Source organism: Boleophthalmus pectinirostris, unplaced genomic scaffold (assembly GCF_026225935.1).
Source record: "Boleophthalmus pectinirostris isolate CB_2022bp ecotype Guang Dong unplaced genomic scaffold, ASM2622593v1 HiC_scaffold_17, whole genome shotgun sequence".
Taxonomy (NCBI): Eukaryota; Metazoa; Chordata; class Actinopteri; order Gobiiformes; family Gobiidae; genus Boleophthalmus; species Boleophthalmus pectinirostris.
In genome coordinates, this window is record NW_026571115.1 from 28,458,282 (window position 1) to 28,478,856 (window position 20,575).

Consider the following 20,575-nt stretch of genomic DNA (forward strand, 5'->3'; position numbering starts at 1 on the left):
AGGAAACAGCCTCTGTCCTTCTCACTCACACATGATCGATTGCTTCTGCCTTGGCATCTTGGATCTTTGTTGTGAAATTTTTCACTGCAAATTTTACAGTCTGAATTTTGATTGTTGAATTTGAGGGCATGAAAATGTATGTGCTGAATATTTAAAAGGTGAAACTACTAAGTTGAAATTTAAACTACTTTTGAACTAAAATTTGGAATAAAAATGATTCAAACATCTTTTTTTAGATGTTGAAGTTTAAAAAAGTCAATGTGAGAGATTCAGCTGGATTTAAAATTCAAAAAGTAATGGAACTAATTATATTTGATATGTCCTGCACTCTTTTCCTGCTCTGAACAAAAATGTCCATGGTGATCCAGCTGAACACAGGAGGAGCATCTGTGTGCCACCACTGCATTATGAACACTGGTATTTTCACCATGTGTCTCTGTGTCCATCCTATTTAAACAGAGAACAGAGACTCTCAAACACAAGGTGGAGTGAACAGAGGCTTACACACCCAGACCCACTCCTCGTCTGGACACACAACTACATTAGGTAAACTACTACCTCAAGTAAATGAATATAAAACTACTATAACAGTACATTAAAAACAAAACAACACTATATGCTAAAATAATATGATGATAGAGCATGTAGTCCCCTGCCTCACCACTAGAGGGGGTGTTTGCTGCTTCCAGGTTTTCTTCTATTTATTTGTGCCCAGAGAAGTTAACAGTGAATGAATAGAAAACCCAATTTTTTTATTCCCACAAATGCCCCTCCCTGTTAGTTTGAATGCAAACTACTGCTGTGCTCCTGTGTGTTTATATAAGGCCCATGTGAGAGTGTGACAGTGCACTCCACACTGATGATGTTGTCTGTAGCTCTTCTGCTGCTGCTGGCAGCTGGATCCTGTAAGTCTCTGTTCACATCAGTAAACTCTAGTACAACTAAACAGCACAGTTTGATCCTCAATATTGTGCTCTGTCCTCCACAGGTGTGAAGTGTGAGACACTGACACAGCCAGCCTCTGTGACTGTGCAGCCAGGACACACTCTCACCATCTCCTGTACTGTCTCTTATACTGGCTCCGTCACTGCATGGATCAGACAGCCTGCTGGGAAACCACTGGAGTGGATTGGACAAAATTGTGCAGGGTGTACAGCTACAATGAAGGATTCACTGAAGAACAAGTTCAGTATAGCTCATCCCTCCAGTAACACAGTGACTCTGAATGGACAGAACATGCAGCCTGGAGACACTGCAGTGTACTACTGTGCCAGAGCACCACAGTCACACAAAGTATATGTAGAGCTGTGCAAAAATGCATCAGACTGTTATTCACTGTGGCCAACATAGGAGGAGCTCTCACACCACAAAAATCAAGTGTTTAGATTTGTTTAACTGCAGTTGGACTTGTGGTACTAACTTCCTCTTTTAATAATAGACTCTATTTATAAATGTTGTGGTTGTGTTTGAATATATTTATGATAAAGTTCTTGGTGGTTAATTTTTTGTTAAATCTACAGAATTGTATAATACAGTCATACATGTTGCAAAGAATATGTGTATTTTATTTAAACTGTTAAGCCTGATGCCTTATGAAGGCTGCTGGACAGACTCTTGAGTGACATGCTGTGGCAAGTGACCTGACAGTCCACAAACTGGCATATAGAGAACACTAAAAAGAGCAGTAGCTACTTGCCAGATGCCAGCACTACTCAAGTGCAATACACAACAGTTCCTGGAAATTCTTAACAGTTTTTCTCCATAGTAAATATCTTGGCCCCAACTAAACACAGCAGTGCAATAACTTCATGGCATATTTCACTAGAAAGGTTGTCAACAGCTGAAATCATATTCACTTATCAATCATTGTAAGACTTGCCTTTAGCAGAAACAGAAGTTAGTTTCTCCCCTGTACAGGAAACGTTGAGAAGGATATCCAGAGGATGAGGTCCTCTTCATGTTCTGTGGATCCTCTCCCAAACTTCAGCACCACCTCAAACAAAACTGTTTGAAAAAATTTCAATCAGGTTTACGGTCAAATCACATCATAGAGACAGCCCTCGTCAGGGTCACTTATGACCTCAGGGTGGCCGCTGATGAGAGCTCTCCATCCCTGCTTCTCATTCTGAACCTCACAGCTTCATTTGATACAGCTGACCACAAGATCCATTTCCTCTGGACAATAGTTGGCTTATCTGGCACTGCCTTGAAGTGGTTAGGGTCCTGTCTCACTGATAAAGCTGAGCATGTGGCTCTGGGGGAGTTTAAATCTAATCCCCATACCATCGCTTGTAATGTTCCACAGGGGCTGGTTCTTGGGTCAACCCATTTCAACATCTATATGCTCCCCCTGGGTCACGTCATTGACAAGTGTGGAGTGTCCTTCCATAGGTATGCCAATCATACTCAGCTGTATATGAGATTGGACCCGGCCTCCCCTACTGCCCCTTCAGCTCTCGTCTCCTGCCTGGAGGAGATAAAGGTGTGAATGTTGCTTCATTTCCTACAGCCAAACAGCACTAAAACTGAAGCCCTCCAAATTGGCACCCCCGATCAACTTTGATCCCTATCTCTAAATTGCATTTGTTTATCTGGCCACTTCATCACCCCATTTCCCAATTCCTAAATGGGAGGTCAAATTCAACCCCCACCTCAGATTTTACTCACATGTCCATCATCTGTCCAAAACTGCTTTCCTTCATTTGAGAAACATCGTCAAACTCTGCCCCTCCCTTTTTTTTTCTGTGATGCTGAGAAGCTGGTCCACATCTTTGTCTCCTCCTGGTTGGATTATTCCAATGTGCTCATCAAGATCCCACGCAGAAGCCTTCAAAAGCATCATCACATTCAAAACAGTGCTGCCCCTCAGTATCTGAAAAACCTCCTCACCATACAGTCCAACTCAAGGTTTCTTGCATCCAACAACTCTTATTGTCTCTGCCAGCCCAAGACCAAACTCAGCTCAATGGAGGACAGAGCCTTCTCTACAGTTGCATCCTTGTGAACCTTGTCTCTCTTGTGTTAGTGTGAAAAGGAGGGAGTCTGTTGGGTGATACTCAGTGATACTGATACTCAGTGATGGTTACAGCTAATTTGAATAATGAATGTGAGTAACGAACATGCATTCATTACTGTATAGATGAGTATTCACATATGCACTTTCATTCACTTGGCACTTCACATATATTTACACTGCCCACTTTTATAGCACTTATGAGATACGCTAATTTCCACATCATAAAAATTGCACACATTTACATTTTCATTTATTTAAAATATTTATTTGAAAACTTTTAACTCTACTTCTGGTAATTGTGACTGTCAGTCTACGGAGACAAACAAAGCATTACAATTGGAAATGTGCAATATATGTGCCATATTTTAAATGAGCTGTGTCTCGTGTGTGTTTGCATGTGTAGTGTCGATATTTTCAAAGTGTGAAAGCGGTATGTGTGTGTATGTGTTGAATTCATCAGTGCTTTTACTTACCCGTGTCTTGTGTCCAGGTGTCTGGCCAAAAGATTTCCTGGGAGACCAGACACTGTTTAAGAGTTCTGGGCTAGCTCAAGACATTGGTCATCGGGGGGAAGAGCACTAGTTTTTAATTGGGTTTAGTCATGTAGTATTTTATTACGTTAGTTTATTTGGTTATGGTTATTTTATTGGATGATCTGAACTTTTTTATACCGCTAATGTTAATTTTACATCCCTTACAGGTTTAATGGTTTTACCCTGCAGAATATAAGGCGCCTGTGTTTTACCATTCATGATTCTGTTGCTGGAGAAGACCTGCTGCTCCAATCCTCCTAGCAACTTTTTGCACCTGATCACTTTTTGGGAATTTTTTGGGAATTAAAAAATAAAAAGAAATGGACTACGCTAATCCTGCCTCAGTCATCATTGCATGTGTTACTCACTGTGACGTGGCCGTTCTACCTGTCCTGGCCACAATGTGATATTTTCACCATGTGTCTCTGTGTCCATCCTATTTAAACAGAACAGAGACTCTCAAACACAAGGTGGAGTGAACAGAGCTTTACACACCCAGACCCACTCCTCGTCTGGACACACAACTACATCAGGCAAACTACTACCTCAAGTGAATGAATGTAAAGCTACTGTAACAGTACATTAAAAATAATACCATATGTTTAATCAGTGTTTATAGAGCATGTAATCTCCTGTTTCATCACTAGAGGAGGTGTTTGCTGCTTCCAAATGTTATTCTTACTGTTCATTTGTGTCCAGGAAAGTTGTAAATGAATGAATAGAAAATTTGTGTTTTTTCAGTGTACTGCCTAAAGGCCATAGATGTGCAGTCACACACAACCCCAAACAGGAGAAAGTAAGAGGAGATGAATGTATAAAAACATCTCGATAAAGTCAATAAGAAATGTTTCATGTGACCACAGACCTTCAGTGAAAACAGCTGGTGATGATCAGAAGTTCTAAAGTTAAACAAAACAAGTTCACACCAAAAAACACAATCTGATGTAACGTAGAATCAAAAATAACCACAGATATTTTCTCACAGATGCCCCTCCCCTTTAGTTTGAATACAAACTACTGCTGAGCTCCTGTGTGTTTATATAAGGCCCATGTAATCAGCAAACTCTGGTACAACTAAACAGCACAGTTTGATCCTCAACATTGTGTTCTGTCCTCCACAGGTGTGAAGTGTGAGACACTGACACAGCCAGCCTCTGTGACTGTGCAGCCAGGACACACTCTCACCATCTCCTGTACTGTCTCATATGATGTTAGAGCTGGACATTATGCGACACACTTCATCAGACAGCCTGCTGGGAAAGGCCTGGAGTGGATTGGAGGTTACTGTGCTGGATGTACCGCAGTATTCAAAGATTCATTGAAGAACAAGTTCAGTATAAATGTAGATTCTTCAACAAAAACAGTGACTCTGAATGGAAAGAACATGCAGCCTGGAGACACTGCAGTGTACTACTGTGCTCGGGAGCCACAGTCACACAAAGTATTTGTAGAGCTGCACAAAAACACATCAGACTTATTCACTGTGGCCAACACAGGAGGAGCTCTCACACCACTAAAATCCAGTGTTAAGATTTGTTTAACTGCAGTTGAACTTGTGGTCACAACTCCCTGTGGTTGTATTTGCATATGTTGTATGATAAAGTTCTTAGTGGTTTATTTTGTGTTAAATCCACAGAATTGTATAGTACAATCATACATGTTACAGGAATATATGCATTTTATTTCAACTATTAAATAGCCTTTGATAAATCTATGTGACAAAGGCATATTTGAGTTTCCCACTTTCTTTCAGGAGCAGGAACTTTGGTGTAAAACTTGCCTGGGTATTTACAGCCTGTTGTTACACCAGATGCACTTACTGACTCCCATTGGGACAAAGACACAAAAGGTAGCTAGATGTCTAGCAAAGGATTTCTTGAATCTTTCAGTCCTACACAGGAGTGAGAGGAGCCGTCTGCCACTGCTGCTCCTCTGTGCAACAAGGACACTGTGAAGGGGGTGGGAACAGGTGTCCATTATGGCCTCCAGTCTATTTGTGATGCAAAGGTCAAACAATCTGACACAAATCTTATACCATTCTTACATACATTTGTTTTCTGCATGTGCGACTGGGGAAGAGTGTCTAAAGCAGTGGGACCATCAACACTGGGATTCCCCAGGGCTGTGTTCTTTCCCCCTGCTCTTCTCCCAGAGTCACAGATCACTTGTGAATGTGACTTTGATGAGAACCTGAAATTCCTTTGGTGATACTGAACATGTCTCAGTGATGTTTATGGCAAACTTGAGAATTGGAGTGAGTATTCAGCATTAATACAATACACCTCTTGGGTGCATTGTAATCCTAAAATATGTCAGTCTTTGGAGCTGGAAAGACAACTGCATGATTCCATGGATAAAGAAAGTTAAACCCATAATACAGAACACACATTTTATTATCACATACTGTGGAATATTATAGCCAAAGGAAAACCATTTCCACAGAAATAAGCAGGAGAAGCAGGAAATTTCCATGAGTCCATGTTGTGGAGATGCAAAGCTGTTCACTTTAAGGATGCATGTTCTTCTTTGTTTTTCAGTTCAATAAACACACACATAATGAAACAAACATACTTCTAATTTAGTCTATATGTATATTTTTTTTTTTTGGCAAAAAAGGTACTTTTACACCCAGGTCGTGTCCTGCACTCTTTTCCTGCTCTGAACAGTACACAAATGTCCATGGTAATCCAGCTGAACACAGGAGGAGCATCTGTGTGCCACCACTGCATTATGAACACTGATATTTTCACCACGTGTCTCCGTGTCCATCCTATTTAAACAGAGAACAGAGACTCTCAAACACAAGGTGGAGTGAACAGAGCCTTACACACCCAGACCCACTCCTCGTGTGGACACACAACTACATCAGGTAAACTACTACCTCAAGTGAAAGAATGTAAAACTACTACAGAAGTCCAACACAATATGCTAAATCAATGTTAATAGAGCATGTAGTCTACTGTCTCACCATTAGAGGAGGTGTTTGCTTCTTTCAGGGTTTCTTCTTACTGTTCATTTGTGTTCAGGGAAGTTGTGAATGAATAAACAGAAAACTACGGAAGACGAGAGGGGTCAAAACAAACACAAACGCTGCAACAAATACAAATGTGACAACACAACAAAAAGTCACAACACACCAAAAAAAATCCACAACGGAAATGACCACGGGACTCTATTTTAATGCAAACGCTGCAACAAATACAAACACCACAACACAAACGCATAATGATAAAACAATAAATTACTTTTACTTACGTTTCCAATTTCTCCGTTCCTTTACTTTTCACGTTGTAGTTCTTCTTCTTCACTTGCCGCTTGATCGGTCCGTCGGAAAATAGAGTCCCGTGGTCACTTCCGTTGTGACTTTTTAATGTGTTGTGGGTTTTTAATGTGTTGCGGCATTTGCATTTGTGTTGTGGCGTTTGTATTTGTTGCGGTGTTTGCATTAAAATAGAGTCCCGCGGTCATTTCCGTTGTGGCTTTTTTTGGTTTGTTATGGCTTTTTTTGGTGTGTTGTGACTTCTGTCACAACACACACTTGTTCTGTTGTCGCATTTGCATTTGTTGCAGTGTTTGCGTTTGTTGTGACTCTTCTTGGCTTCCGTAGGAAAACCCATTTTTTGTTTCCCACAGCTGCCCCTCCCTGTTAGTATGAATGGAAACTATGGAAACTACTCCTGTGTGTTTATATAAGGCCCATGTGAGAGAGTGACAGTGCACTCCACACTGATGATGTTGTCTGTAGCTCTTCTGCTGCTGCTGGCAGCTGGATCCTGTAAGTCTCTGTTCACATCACTAAACTCTGGTACAAATAAACAGCACAGTTTAATCCTCAGTATTGTGCTCTGTCCTCCACAGGTGTGAAGTGTGAGACACTGACACAGCCAGCCTCTGTGACTGTGCAGCCAGGACACTCTCACCATCTCCTGTACTGTCTCTTATACTGGCTTATACAGCATAGATCAGACAGCCAAGTTCAGTATAGCTCATCACTCCAGTAACACAGTGACTCTGAATGGACAGAACATGCAGCCTGGAGACACTGCAGTGTACTACTGTGCCAGAGCACCACAAAGTATATGCAGAGTTGTACAAAAACGCATCAGACTGTTACTCACTGTAGTCACCAGAAGAGGAGCTCTCATACCACTGAGATAATTTGTTTTAAATGAAGACTTGCATAATACTTTGCATTATATTTTGAGATAGCTTTGACATATCATTTTATTTAAAATGTGCAAAAATTATGTCATGTGCAAATGAATCACAAAATGTATGTTAAAGGCTTTTATACAGTTACTACACATTTACAGAATGGCTACAGTACATAAATAACACACATTTGAAACACTGAACTTTTGCTTTGGGGCATTTGGACAAATTGCTTTTGTGATGAAGTTTATATTTCTCAAGACACAGCGCAGTTACATACAAAAAACTTGGTTCAGTAAATTACTAGACCTTTATTTTTGTATGAAAAATATAACTTTTACCATTGTACGTAATACTAGAAATACTAAATACCAAACTTTTTTTGTAATTCAAATTTAACCTGGTTTTGCCCAGTAGTGACAGGGTGAGTCTCATATATGCTCTGCTTAGGGAACATGCTCCAAAACCTTAAATCTCCTCACAAACCCCTCCTCTCCACAGACTCATGTAAATATTGTATCCTTGGAGTCTACTGTTATAAAGTGACAGACACATCCTTTCTAACACAGTCTGACCATGATGAACACACTGGTCCTCCTGATGGGGGCGCTCTCCCTGCCCTGTGAGTTCACTTCTCCACAAACATGTTCAGTATGTTTGGATCGTGCATGTGTTTAACTCGTTTTTATTTGTCAGGTGTGAGTTGCCAGATCCTCCAGTCCATTCCCTCTTCTCCAGTGCTCAAAACTCCTCAGGAGTCTGTTAGTCTTTCCTGCAGTGGATCTGGGTTTAACTTTGGTAGCTACGGGATGCACTGGATCAGACAAGCTGAAGGAAAAGGGCTGGAATGGCTCAGGCTCATTTATTATGATGCGAGTAAGACGTATTACGCAAACAGTGTTCAAGGGCGGATAGAAATCAGCAGAGACAATGGCAGAAGCTTGACATTTCTCACACTGTCCAACCTGCAGCCTGAGGACTCTGCTGTGTACTACTGTGCCCGAAAGCCACAGTCACTCAATGTATAGGCAGAGCTGTACAAAAACACATCAGGGTTTTATTCATCATAACCACCAGAGGAGGAGCTCTCACACCAATGAGATAATACTATATTAAGATTTGTTAAACTCCAGCTGGACTTGTGGTAACAACTTCCTTCTTTAGTAATATGTTTATATGTGCTTGTATTGTATTGTATCACAAGTATTCCCCAGGGCTGTGTACGTTCCCCCCTGCTCTTCTCCAAGTCAGAGATCACTTACATGTGAATCTGAAGAGAATCTGAAATCCTTTGTTTGACTGTAAAAAAGGAGCGAGTCTGGTGTTACTTGCAGCTGGGCTTACACTGTGTGATTTTCAGGCAGATTTTGACACTTTAGTTGAATGACAATTTTTTAATTGGGTCAAATTTTGGCTCCACTGTGTGTCTATGTCATGCAGTGTCTCAAGTATCAAGGGCAACTAACAATGCGGAGCTGATATTGTCACAGGGACAGCAGACATGTTGGATATTTGTGGTGAGACGTGGGTCCGAGCGCTGCTGTAGCCGATGTGAGAGAGTGTACAGGTAAAATCCAGCTACAGGCGATGTAAATACAGATCCTGTGGCTGGAGCGAGGAGGAAGTGAGCTGGGGCAATTAAATGTCTCTCACATGTATTCTGAAAAAAACACCACACACAAGAGAGCTAGAAATGTTTGGTGAGAAAAGCTTTGGACTTTAAACAAAAACAAGTGTGTTGCTAACACACTTCTATGATGATTTTGGAGTTTAAATGTGGGCTTAGGGAAGGAGTAGAGCCGCTGCTCCTCCACGTCGAGAGGAGTCAGTTGAGGTGGCTCGGGCATCTGTTCCAGATGCCTCCAGGCATGTCCCACCGGGAGGAGGCCCCGGGGAAGACCCAGGACACGCTGGAGGGACTATGTCTCTCGGCTGGCCTGGGAATGCCTCGGAGTTCCCCCGGAAGAGCTGGAGGACGTGTCTGGGGTGAAGGAAGTCTGGGAGTCCCTGCTTAGACTGCTGCCCCCGCGACCCGGCCCCGGATAAGTGGAAGAAAATGGATGGATGGATAATCACGGGTTAACGGGTGGGTGCAGTGCCGTACTTCGTAGGTGCAGGTGGGTGCGGGTCTCCAAAAATGGACCCGTACAAAACTCTGACCCCACGTACACCACGCAACTGCCTGACCTACAGCTGCTCTGGCATTTGGGCCAGGGTAAAAGTCTGTGCGCTTGGATCTAATGCATGATCAGTCCCCCAAGTTCAGTGTCTGCCACACCTTGTATTTAACTGTGAAAAGAGAAAGTCCTTTCAATGGCCATACCGGCTTGTCAAAGCCTGATCCTGTCAGATCTCAGAAGCTAAGCAAGCCGGGCCTGGGTGGTAATTGGATGGGAGACTACTGGGAATTCCAGGTGCCACAGTGGGGCGCCAGTGGCAAAAAAAAAAACTTTCATTGTGTCCTTAGGCAAGACACTTCACCTACATTGCCTAGTATGAAAGTGGTGTGTGCATGAGTGATGGTGGTGGTTGGAGGGGCTGATGGTGCAGATTGGCAGCCTTGCTTCTGTCAGTCTGCCCCAGGGCAGCTATGGATACAATAGTAGCTTACCACCACTGAGTGTGGAGTGAATGAATAATGAACTGTAAAGTGCTTTGGGTATCTTGAAAGGTGCTATATAAATGCAATGAATCAATCAATGTTTCAACTAGTCACCAGATTGAACTCACACACACCAGGGACAGTCAAGTGACATTCCTTTACTTAGCTGTGCCAGGTGTTGAATCAATGCCACCATGTTCATAAGGTTACTGGCTCCCACACCCTCACAATCGGTTTTGGCACCTAAAAGGTGTGCCTCCTCTGGGCCACAGGTTAGCCTCACACACACACACAAGGGTCAGTCGTGTCACGTTCCTTTACTGAGCTTTGCCAAGAGTTACATCCACGCCACTGCATCTGTGCGCCTGCGTGTGGTTCATTCTTGCTCCCCTCCGGACACCATTGGCAGCTCTAAACAAAGAGAATACCCCTTAACTCTCATCTGTGGCCAGGCCTCGCTCATGGCGACACGGTGTAACAAAACACATTCCTGTACTCAGCTCTTATAAAGCGATGTATCAGCACTTGGTTGTGCGTCCCTCCGCCCGGTCCTTGGTCTTGGCCGTTCTTGTTCTCCAGTCACCTGCATCCCGTTTGCACCTTTCTCTTGTTCCTGTCCATTTTATGTTTCCTGTCCTACGACCCCATGCCCCAAGTCTTCCTCCCCACTCAAGCCCTCTGGCTGTCTTTAAAAAAAAACACTGGTCCTTATATATACACTGGTGTAGGTAATAGTATTGAGTGGGAGGGAATGCTTAATTAGTTCGGTCTGCTCCTCTTCCTGCTCTTCCTCCTTATTTAGCCCTTCACTCCAATATAACACAGCAGATAAAATCACAGCAACAGAAACAAACAAGAATTTTTCAGTCTTTCCTGCAGTGGATCTGGGTTTAACTTTGGTGACTACGGGATGCACTGGATCAGACAAGATGAAGGAAAAGGGTTGGAATGGCTGGGGCTCATTTATTACGATGCAAGTAAGACGTATTACGCAAACGGTGTTCAAGGGAGGATAGAAATCAGCAGAGACAATGTCAAAAGCTTGGTGTTTCTCAGACTGTCCAACCTGCAGCCTGAGGACTCTGCTGTGTACTACTGTGCCCGACACACTGAGGTTTGACTTTATTATGAGTCTGTACAAAAACCAGCACAACCTCCAGGGGGCAGTAGATGATGGGAAATGATTGTTCTACACATGTGTAGTGAGTTGGTCTTGTGCTTTTACCTTCCTCTTTTCACTGTCATTTTATTCAGATATTCTTGATGAATGATTAAAAAATGTTATGTGATCTCAAGAATACAATGAACTTAGTCATTAAGTAACAAGCTCATCTCAAGTTAGACAAAAACATGAAATACTTGCATACACAAATTCTCACTGCCTATTTCCACAATTTCCAATTTTTTTTTTCTTCTAAGAAATGCCCCTCCCCTTTAGTGTGAATGCAAACTACTGCGGTGTTCCTGTGTGTTTATATAAGGTCCATGTGAGAGTGTGACAGTGCACTCCACACTGATGATGTTGTCTGTAGCTCTTCTGCTGCTGCTGGCAGCTGGATCCTGTAAGTCTCCGTTCACATCAGTAAACTCTGGTACAACTAAACAGCACAGTTTGATCCTCAGTATTGTGCTCTGTCCTCCACAGGTGTGAAGTGTGAGACACTGACACAGCCAGCCTCTGTGACTGTGCAGCCAGGACACACTCTCACCATCTCCTGTACTGTCTCATATTCTGTTAGCAGCTACTACACAGCATGGATCAGACAGCCTGCTGGGAAAGGCCTGGAGTGGATTGGATATCACAGTGCAGGAAGCACTCTGTATATGAAAGATTCACTGAAGAACAAGTTCAGTATAAATGCAGATTCCTCCAGTAACACAGTGACTCTGAATGGACAGAACATGCAGCCTGGAGACACTGCAGTGTACTACTGTGCTAGAGCACCACAGTCACACAAAGTATATGTAGATCTGTACAAAACACATCAGACTGTTATTCACTGTAGTCACCAGAAGAGGAGATCTCATGCCACTGAGATAATTTTTTTTGACTGAAGACATGTATAATACTATATTTTTATTCTGAGATCGCTTTGACATATTATTTTATTTAAAATATGCAAAACTATGTCATGTGCATATGTATCACAAAATGTCTGTTAAAGGCTTTTATACAGTCACTTTATACAACTACACATTTACAGAATGGCTACAGTAAATAAATAACACACATTTGAGATACTGAACTGTTGCTTTGGGGCATTTGGACAAATTACACTTGTGATGAAGTTTATATTTCTCAAGACACAGTGCAGTCACATACAAAAAACTTAGTTCAGTAAATTACTAGACCTTTATTTTTGTATGAAAAATATAACCTTTACCATTGTACGTAATACGAGAAATATATTTCACTGAATACCAAACTTTTTTTGTAATTCAAATTTAACCTGTTGTTGACCAGTAGTGACAGGGTGAGTCTCACATATGCTCTGCTTAGGGAACATGCTCCATAACTTTAAATCTCCTCACAAACCCCTCCTCTCCACAGCCCCATGTAAATATTGTATCCTTGGAGTTTACTGTTATAAAGTGACAGACACATCCTTTCTAACACAGTCTGACCATGATGAACACACTGGTCTTCCTGATGGGGGCGCTCTCCCTGCCCTGTGAGTTCATTTCTCCACAAACATGTTCAGTATGTTTGGATTGTGTGTGTTGTCATTAACTAATGAAGCTGCAATGATGTTTTTACATTGTATGATTTTTTCTCACATTAGTTATTGTATAACCAGTTGGTCTTTGTCAGGTGTAACAACTCTTAAGTCAATAGAATCCCTCTACAAAAAAGCTTTGAAAATATTAGACAAGAAACCCTTTACTTACCATAGTTGCAATGTGCTCTCCAAATACAATCTATTGAGCTTTCAGAATTTTATAAAATTTAGAAATGCCTGTTTAATGTATAAGACTTTGCACGGTTTAGCTCCACCCCCACTCAGTGATTATATCAGGTATAGGTCAAGTGTTACATGTCGCTCCTCCAGGGCCACAACCAGAGGTGACTGTGAGGTGCCTGATAGAAAAACCTCTTTCAGTCAAAATGTGTTTTCATATAAGGGCAGTGTTCTGTGGAACAGTTTACCACCCACAGTTAGAGACTCCCCCAGCTTTACGACTTTTAAAGGCCATTTAAAGACATGGCTCAGGTCGACACAGGTGTGTGATCATTTAATATAGTTTACAATGTGCAATGGGCAAAGTGCAATATGCTATTTATTAAGTATTTTAATATTTAAATTACGGGCAGTATGTAATATACTAAAGAATTTTACCTTCGAGGGCACGTGCAATACATTGTAGAAAAGCACTTTATAGTAATTTTAGCAATGGGCTGTGTGCAATATCTATACACTGGCATCTTAACTAAACAAGGCAGCGTGCAATTTTGATCAAATAATCCAACATCCTTTGCTTGACCTGTGTCTGTGATCTTGTGACTGACCAGCTCTTTGTGTCTGTCTATTTGTATTACTGTATTGTCTGTCGGGGTGTATTGTTTTTACTGTGCTTTTGTTTTATGATTACATCAACCTGCCTAGGGACAGCAGATGGAAATTAGCCTTGGGCTATAATCTGATAACATATTTACATATCATGTATATGTTCATTAATGTGTTTTGTCCCTATTTTTTTTTAAATAAATAAATAAATAAGTGTTTAACTTGTTTTTATTTGTCAGGTGTGAGTTGCCAGATCCTCCAGTCCATTCCCTCTTCTCCAGTGCTCAAAACTCCTCAGGAGTCTCTCAGTCTTTGCTGCAGTGGATCTGGGTTTAACATTTGTGGCTATGGGATGAACTGGATTAGACAAGCTGAAGGAAAAGGGTTGGAATGTCTGGGGCTCATTTATTACGATGCAAGTAAGAAGTATTACGCAGACAGTGTTCAAGGGAGGATAGAAATCAGCAGAGACAATGTCTAAAGCTTGGTGTTTCTCAGACTGTCCAACCTGCAGCCTGAGGACTCTGCTGTGTACTACTGTGCCCGACACACTGTGGTTTAACTTTATTATGAGTCTGTACAAAAACCAGCACAACCTCCAGGGGGCAGTAGATGATGGGAAATGTTTGTTCTACACATGTGTAGTGAGTTGGTCTTGTGCTTTTACCTTCCTCTTTTCACTGTCATTTTATTCAGATATTCTTGATGAATGATTAAAAAATGTTATGTGATCTCAAGAATACAGTGAACTTAGTCATTAAGTAACAAGCTCATCCCAAGTTAGACAAAAACATGCAACACTTGCATACACAAATTCTCACTGCCTATTTCCACAATTTCCTTTTTTTTTCTTCTAAGAAATGCCCCTCCCTGTTAGTGTGAATGCAAACTACTGCGGTGTTCCTGTGTGTTTATATAAGGCCCATGTGAGAGTGTGACAGTGCACTCCACACTGATGATGTTGTCTGTAGCTCTTCTGCTGCTGCTGGCAGCTGGATCCTGTAAGTCTCTGTTCACATCAGTAAACTCTGGTACAACTAAACAGCACAGTTTGATCCTCAATATTGTGCTCTGTCCTCCACAGGTGTGAAGTGTGAGACACTGACACAGCCAGCCTCTGTGACTGTGCAGCCAGGACACACTCTCACCATCTCCTGTATTCACTCAGATTCTGTTAGAGCAGGACCTGGCTTCCACACAGCATGGATCAGACAGCCTGCTGGGAAAGGCCTGGAGTATATTGGATATTACTGTACTGGATGCACTCTGTATATGAAAGATTCACTGAAGAACAAGTTCAGTATAAATGCAGATTTCTCCAGTAACACAGTGACTCTGAATGGACAGAACATGCAGCTTGAAGACACTGCAGTGTACTACTGTGCCAGAAGAGACACAGTCACACAAAGTATATGTGGAGCTGTACAAAAACACGTCAGACTGTTATTCACTGTGGCCAACACAGGAGGAGCTCTCACATCACTGAGATAATAATTTGTTTAACTGCAGCTGGACTAACTTCCTCTTCTAATAATTTACATACTTGTACATTTTGTGGTTGTTTTTGAAAATATTTGATGACAAAGTTGTTAATGATGTATTTTATGTTAAACCCACAGAATTGTTTAATACAGTTATAGAAAGAACATTTGTATTTTATTGAAACTATTAAACTGTCTTTGATAAATCTATGTGACAAAGACACATTTGAGTTTCCCACTTTCTTTCAGGAGCAGCAACTTTGGTGTAAAACTTGCCTGGGTAGTTACAGCCTGTTGTTACACCAGATGTACTTTCTGACTCCCGTTGGACAAAGACACAACAGGTCAAGAATCTGAAACAAATCTTATACCATTCTTGCATATATTTGTTTTCTGCATGTGTGACTGGGGAATTCTACCTATTTTACAGTCCAACACTTTATGCAGGTCTTTACTAAAAATTAAAAAGTAATAATTCTAGAAAAAAAAGGAGTGTGGATTTGAGAAATATGTGTATTTTTTTTCTGTAGGATATAATTGTCTCCACAAATCTATTAGCCCAATGTAGCCTCACATAGTTTGGCCGGCCAACATAGGGGCATAGCATCGGCAGGCACGCCTCCCCTCCCCCTGTTTTCACTTCCGTGTTTTCAAATTACACGCACTATTTAAACGCAGAGTACAGGGGTATCACCAAGCTGCTGCTCGGCTTCACTTGTCTGCGGGTATATGATAGCTGCCTGGTAGGTGCCAGTATTTGACTGTAGATTTGTGGATGTTTGAAATTGTATTTTTGGCTTTTATTGTGTGTGTGTTCTTTTAGACTGACTACAGCCTGTTCCCGGTGTTGCGTGCTCCACGGCCCCTCATGAGCTTCGATTTTAGGTAGTTTTTTTATGAGGTTCTAAAAGGGGTTCTTATTATGGGATGTGTGCTCTAACGAAGTATTTGTTTTATAGACACTGTTGGCCACTGCTGTTTTGTTTGGGTTAAGTTAATTTTCGTCTAGTTAGGGGTTCTTGTGGGTTGGGTGTCGATATTGTTTGACCCCGGTCCGATTTTAGTTATGTAAGATACCCTGTTCTTTCCTTGTGTATATTTTATAAATTAATTTGTTTTTCCTAGGGTTGGCGCGGTCGCCCCACTTGGTGGAGGGTTGGTGTCGGAGTTCCCCACTTTGGGCTCATCACTCCTCGTGTGTTATGGTATTTTTGCACGCCCTCGTTTTGCACGTTTTAAGTTACCCTTAGGTTTTTTTTTATTTGTATGTGTGTGTGTGTGGTTCACGGAGCCCAGTGGATACTCCGATTCCAGGTGGTTGCTGCTCACACCGGGTGCGGCCGTGTGTAGCCTACCCTATATTTTATAGTCTGTGCTGATTTGCATCGGTTTTTAGCTTGGACTCACATACTTATACTTTTGTAAATAAATATTGTTAAATTCTTTAAAACGTCTCATTTCCTCATTTTAACCACCACTTGCAGTCCTTACCTGTGTTTTTAAGTAATCTGACCCATTTGGGTTACATCAAGACCATCTATTACTGATTTATTTATTTATTTTTTTATTTATTAGTTTTGTCTTGGTGATGTTTGAGTTAGAGGAGTCAAGTTTCAAATTCAATCTTAAATTAAAATTTCCCCCACAAATGCCTTGTGTTTCTGAAATAATTAGATGAAAAATGGGTCTAAAGAAAGCCCAATTGGAATTTGGAGGTGCATAAACATTCACAAACACAACAGGGTCACTAGTGAACCCCCTTATCCTTCCTCTTAAGAGAACACTGCATTATGAACACTGATATTTTCACCATGTGTCTCTATGTCCATCCTATTTAAACAGAGAACAGAGACTCTCAAACACAAGGTGGAGTGAACAGAGCTTTACACACCCAGACCCACTCCTCGTCTGGACACACAACTACATCAGGCAAACTACTACCTCAAGTGAATGAATGTAAAAGCATGTAGTCTACAGTCTCACCACTAGAGGAGGTGATCACTTCATACAGGTTTTCTTCTTACTGTTCATTTGTGTCCAGGAAATTTGAAAATGAATAGAAAATTTGTGTTTATTCAGTGTACTGCCTAAAGGCCATAGATGTGCAGTCACACACAACCCCAAACAGGACAAAGAGAGAGGAGATGAATGTATAAAAACATCTTGATGCAGTCAATAAGAAAGATTTCATGTGACCACAGGCCTTCAATGAAAAGAGCTGGTGATGATCAGAAGTTCTGAAGTTAAACAAAACAAGTTCAACACCAAAAACACAATCTGATGTAACGTAGTATAAAAAGTAACCACAGATATTTTCTCACAGATGCCCCTCCCTGTTAGTGTGAATACAAACTACTGCAGGTCAGTTTGGTCTGTTTTGGGCCCATGTTACCCTGTTTTCTCATCTGTTCTAATGTTGTTTTCTCATCAAAATTATACTCAGAGTTGTTTTTATTTCATTCACAGTTTAGAAAACAGTCTATTCCACTTTGTGATGTCATGTAATAATTCAGGAAGTGCTCCACTGTGTTTTTAAACTCCATACACCTTCACAATAGAATATTTGGATGATTTCAGTGCTGACATTTCTAATCTCTTCTAAACTAAAAGTAAAATATAGCTGTTAACTTGAAAACTACAGCTTCACAAGGTGGAATAGAAAATTGAGCTTTGGAGATGTAGATAAAATAAAATGAAATAAAATAAATAAAATAAAACACAACTTCAGGTCTGATTTTGAAGAGGTAACAACATCTTGATACACAGGAGTCAATTTTGGGCAGTGCAGACCTTAACTGTGTCTCAGTGATGGTTATGACAAACTTGAATAATGAAACTTGAGTGTTTAATCATAACACAATAAACCTCCTGGATGCATTGTACGCTCTTAATATTCATTTTATAAAGAAAACAGCTGGTGATGATCTGAAGTTTTAAAGTGAATTCATACATGTCCAACATCAATAATTACTGATATTTTCACACACATGCTCAAACATTTATTTTATAATTAGTCTCCCTCTGATGCCCCTCCCTGTTAGTGTGAATGCAAACTACTGCTGTGTTCCTGTGTGTTTATATAAGGCCCATGTGAGAGTGTGACAGTGCACTCCACACTGATGATGTTGTCTGTAGCTCTTCTGCTGCTGCTGGCAGCTGGATCCTGTAAGTCTCTGTTCACATCAGTAAACTCTGGTACAACTAAACAGCACAGTTTGATCCTCAATATTGTGCTCTGTCCTCCACAGGTGTGAAGTGTGAGACACTGACACAGCCAGCCTCTGTGACTGTGCAGCCAGGACACACTCTCACCATCTCCTGTACTGTCTCATATTCTGTTAGCAGCTACTGGACAGCATGGATCAGACAGCCTGCTGGGAAACCACTGGAGTGGATTGGTCAGCGTGCAGGATCCACTGTGTACCTCAAAGATTCACTGAAGAACAAGTTCAGTATAAATGCAGATTCCTCCAGTAACACAGTGACTCTGAATGGACAGAACATGCAGCCTGGAGACACTGCAGTGTACTACTGTGCTCGAGACCCACAGTCATACGAAGTATATGTAGAGCTGTACAAAAACACATCAGACTGTTATTCACTATGGCCAACACAGGAGGAGCTCTCACACCACTAAAATAATAATATCTTAGGATTTGTTTAACTGCAGCTGGACTTGTGGTATCAACTTCCTCTTTTAATAATAGATTGTTAAATCCACAGAATTGAATTATACAGTCATACATGTTACAAAGAACATATGTGTTACAGGGTGAAGGTTATTGAAAAGTAGTATTATAACCCCTTGTTGCTGTGTTCGATTAAAATTATATTTAACAAAAATATTGAATGTGGGAGCAATAAAAAGTACAAATTATAACGTTTAAAATGAGTGAGCACTAAAAAGCTACAACATCCTGGGCCAAAGTGAATCAATAAAAACAACTAAAAGTGGTAAATGTCCCAGTGTCCCTATGCTCCTGTGTGCTCGGGTGACTGGACTTTGACAGCAGGACGGCACAACTGCGGCGGCTACAAACCATCCCCAGGTGAGGTTCAACTGGCCACCTAGCTCCTGCACCGAAACATCACCACCTCGTTCTCCTACGCTAACCACAACACACAAAACCAGCACATCCCAAACCAACAGAAACCTCAGGCCATAAGTCTTTTAATTAGAGCTCCACTGCTACGTGCTGATTACTTTCTCTCAGGTGATCCTATTGCTCTGCTGCTTCTGGTATTCTGCATCGTAGTGCCCTCTTGAAACAAGCCGTGTGTAGGTGCTCCTCCCGTGGTCGGCTTGGGTGGTCCCTACTCTGCCAGGGGCCTGCGGCGCTATAAGAGAATATTTTAGACAACTTTCTAGATGTCATTTAGACTGAGCTGTTTTAGGCACTTTTGTCTTGCCTTTCTTCAATCAATCAATCAAACTTTATTTGTATAGCACTTTTCATACATTTGAAAATTAGCACAAAGTGCTTCACATGCAACAGAAAAATTACAAATATTAAATAACAGCAACCCCCCCCCCCATTATCAATGCATATATAAACAATAAAACATAAATATAAAGCTCCTAAAGGTTATAGTAAATATATATGGAAAGATAAAACAGATGGAGACTAATAAAATATTATGGTAAATTAATTTAAAGCAAATAATAATAATAATATAATAATAATAATAATAAACAAGTAAAAGTTCAATTAAAAGCTAAATTAAAAAGATTACGTTTTGAGTTTACTTTAAAAATATGAACCTCGCAGCGAACCTCAGATCCTCAGTCGACTGTTCCACAAACGGGGGCTGTAAAAGCTGAATGATGCCCCACCGTGAGTTTTAGTTTGGACTCTTGAACAGTTAAAAGATGAGACTGAGACCTGAGAGTCTGAGGGGCTCATATGATAAAGCAGATCAGATAAATAAATAGGACTAATACCATTAAGAGTTTATAACCAATAAAAGAATTTAAAATCTATCTGAGCTCAAGGAAGCCAGTGAGAGATTCATATTGGGGTGATGTCTTGTTCTTCCTGGTCCTCGTCAGCAGCCGTGCTGCAGAGTTTTGGAGGAGCTGTAGTGGAGCTGTGTGAAGAAACACTTAATGCAATGTTGACCCTTTCGATCTACTGGAACTCCATGTACTCTGGACTGAAACATCAAACACTGGACTAAATGGTTTTCCACAAGTCTCATGACATGTTATTTATGAACGTTTCCTCAAATTGAACTCCTTAAATATCTGCTTAGTTCTCTAATGGGACAGTGTTTTTGGTGTCTCA

General features: G+C 41.0%; 4 gene segments (V, D, J or C); all 4 read left to right on the forward strand.

Moving 5' to 3' along the window:
• Positions 1-8,212: 8,212 nt before the first annotated feature.
• On the forward strand, positions 8,213-8,729 carry LOC110158232 (immunoglobulin heavy variable 3-33-like). The segment is given in 2 exon segments: positions 8,213-8,323; positions 8,398-8,729. Coding segments are annotated over 2 exon segments (378 nt in total).
• Positions 8,730-14,767: 6,038 nt separating this feature from the next.
• Positions 14,768-16,740, forward strand: LOC129408631 (Ig heavy chain V region 5A-like). The segment is given in 2 exon segments: positions 14,768-14,810; positions 14,894-16,740. Coding segments are annotated over 2 exon segments (450 nt in total).
• A 1,672-nt stretch (positions 16,741-18,412) lies between these two features.
• LOC129408732 (immunoglobulin heavy variable 3-48-like) lies at positions 18,413-18,927 on the forward strand. The segment is given in 2 exon segments: positions 18,413-18,485; positions 18,539-18,927. Coding segments are annotated over 2 exon segments (462 nt in total).
• A 321-nt stretch (positions 18,928-19,248) lies between these two features.
• The window catches only part of LOC129408733 (immunoglobulin heavy variable 4-61-like), a 3,198-nt gene continuing 1,871 nt past the window's right edge, over positions 19,249-20,575 (forward strand). Inside the window, 1 exon segment of the V gene segment in view lies at positions 19,249-19,339. Coding sequence covers positions 19,249-19,339 — 91 coding nt within the window.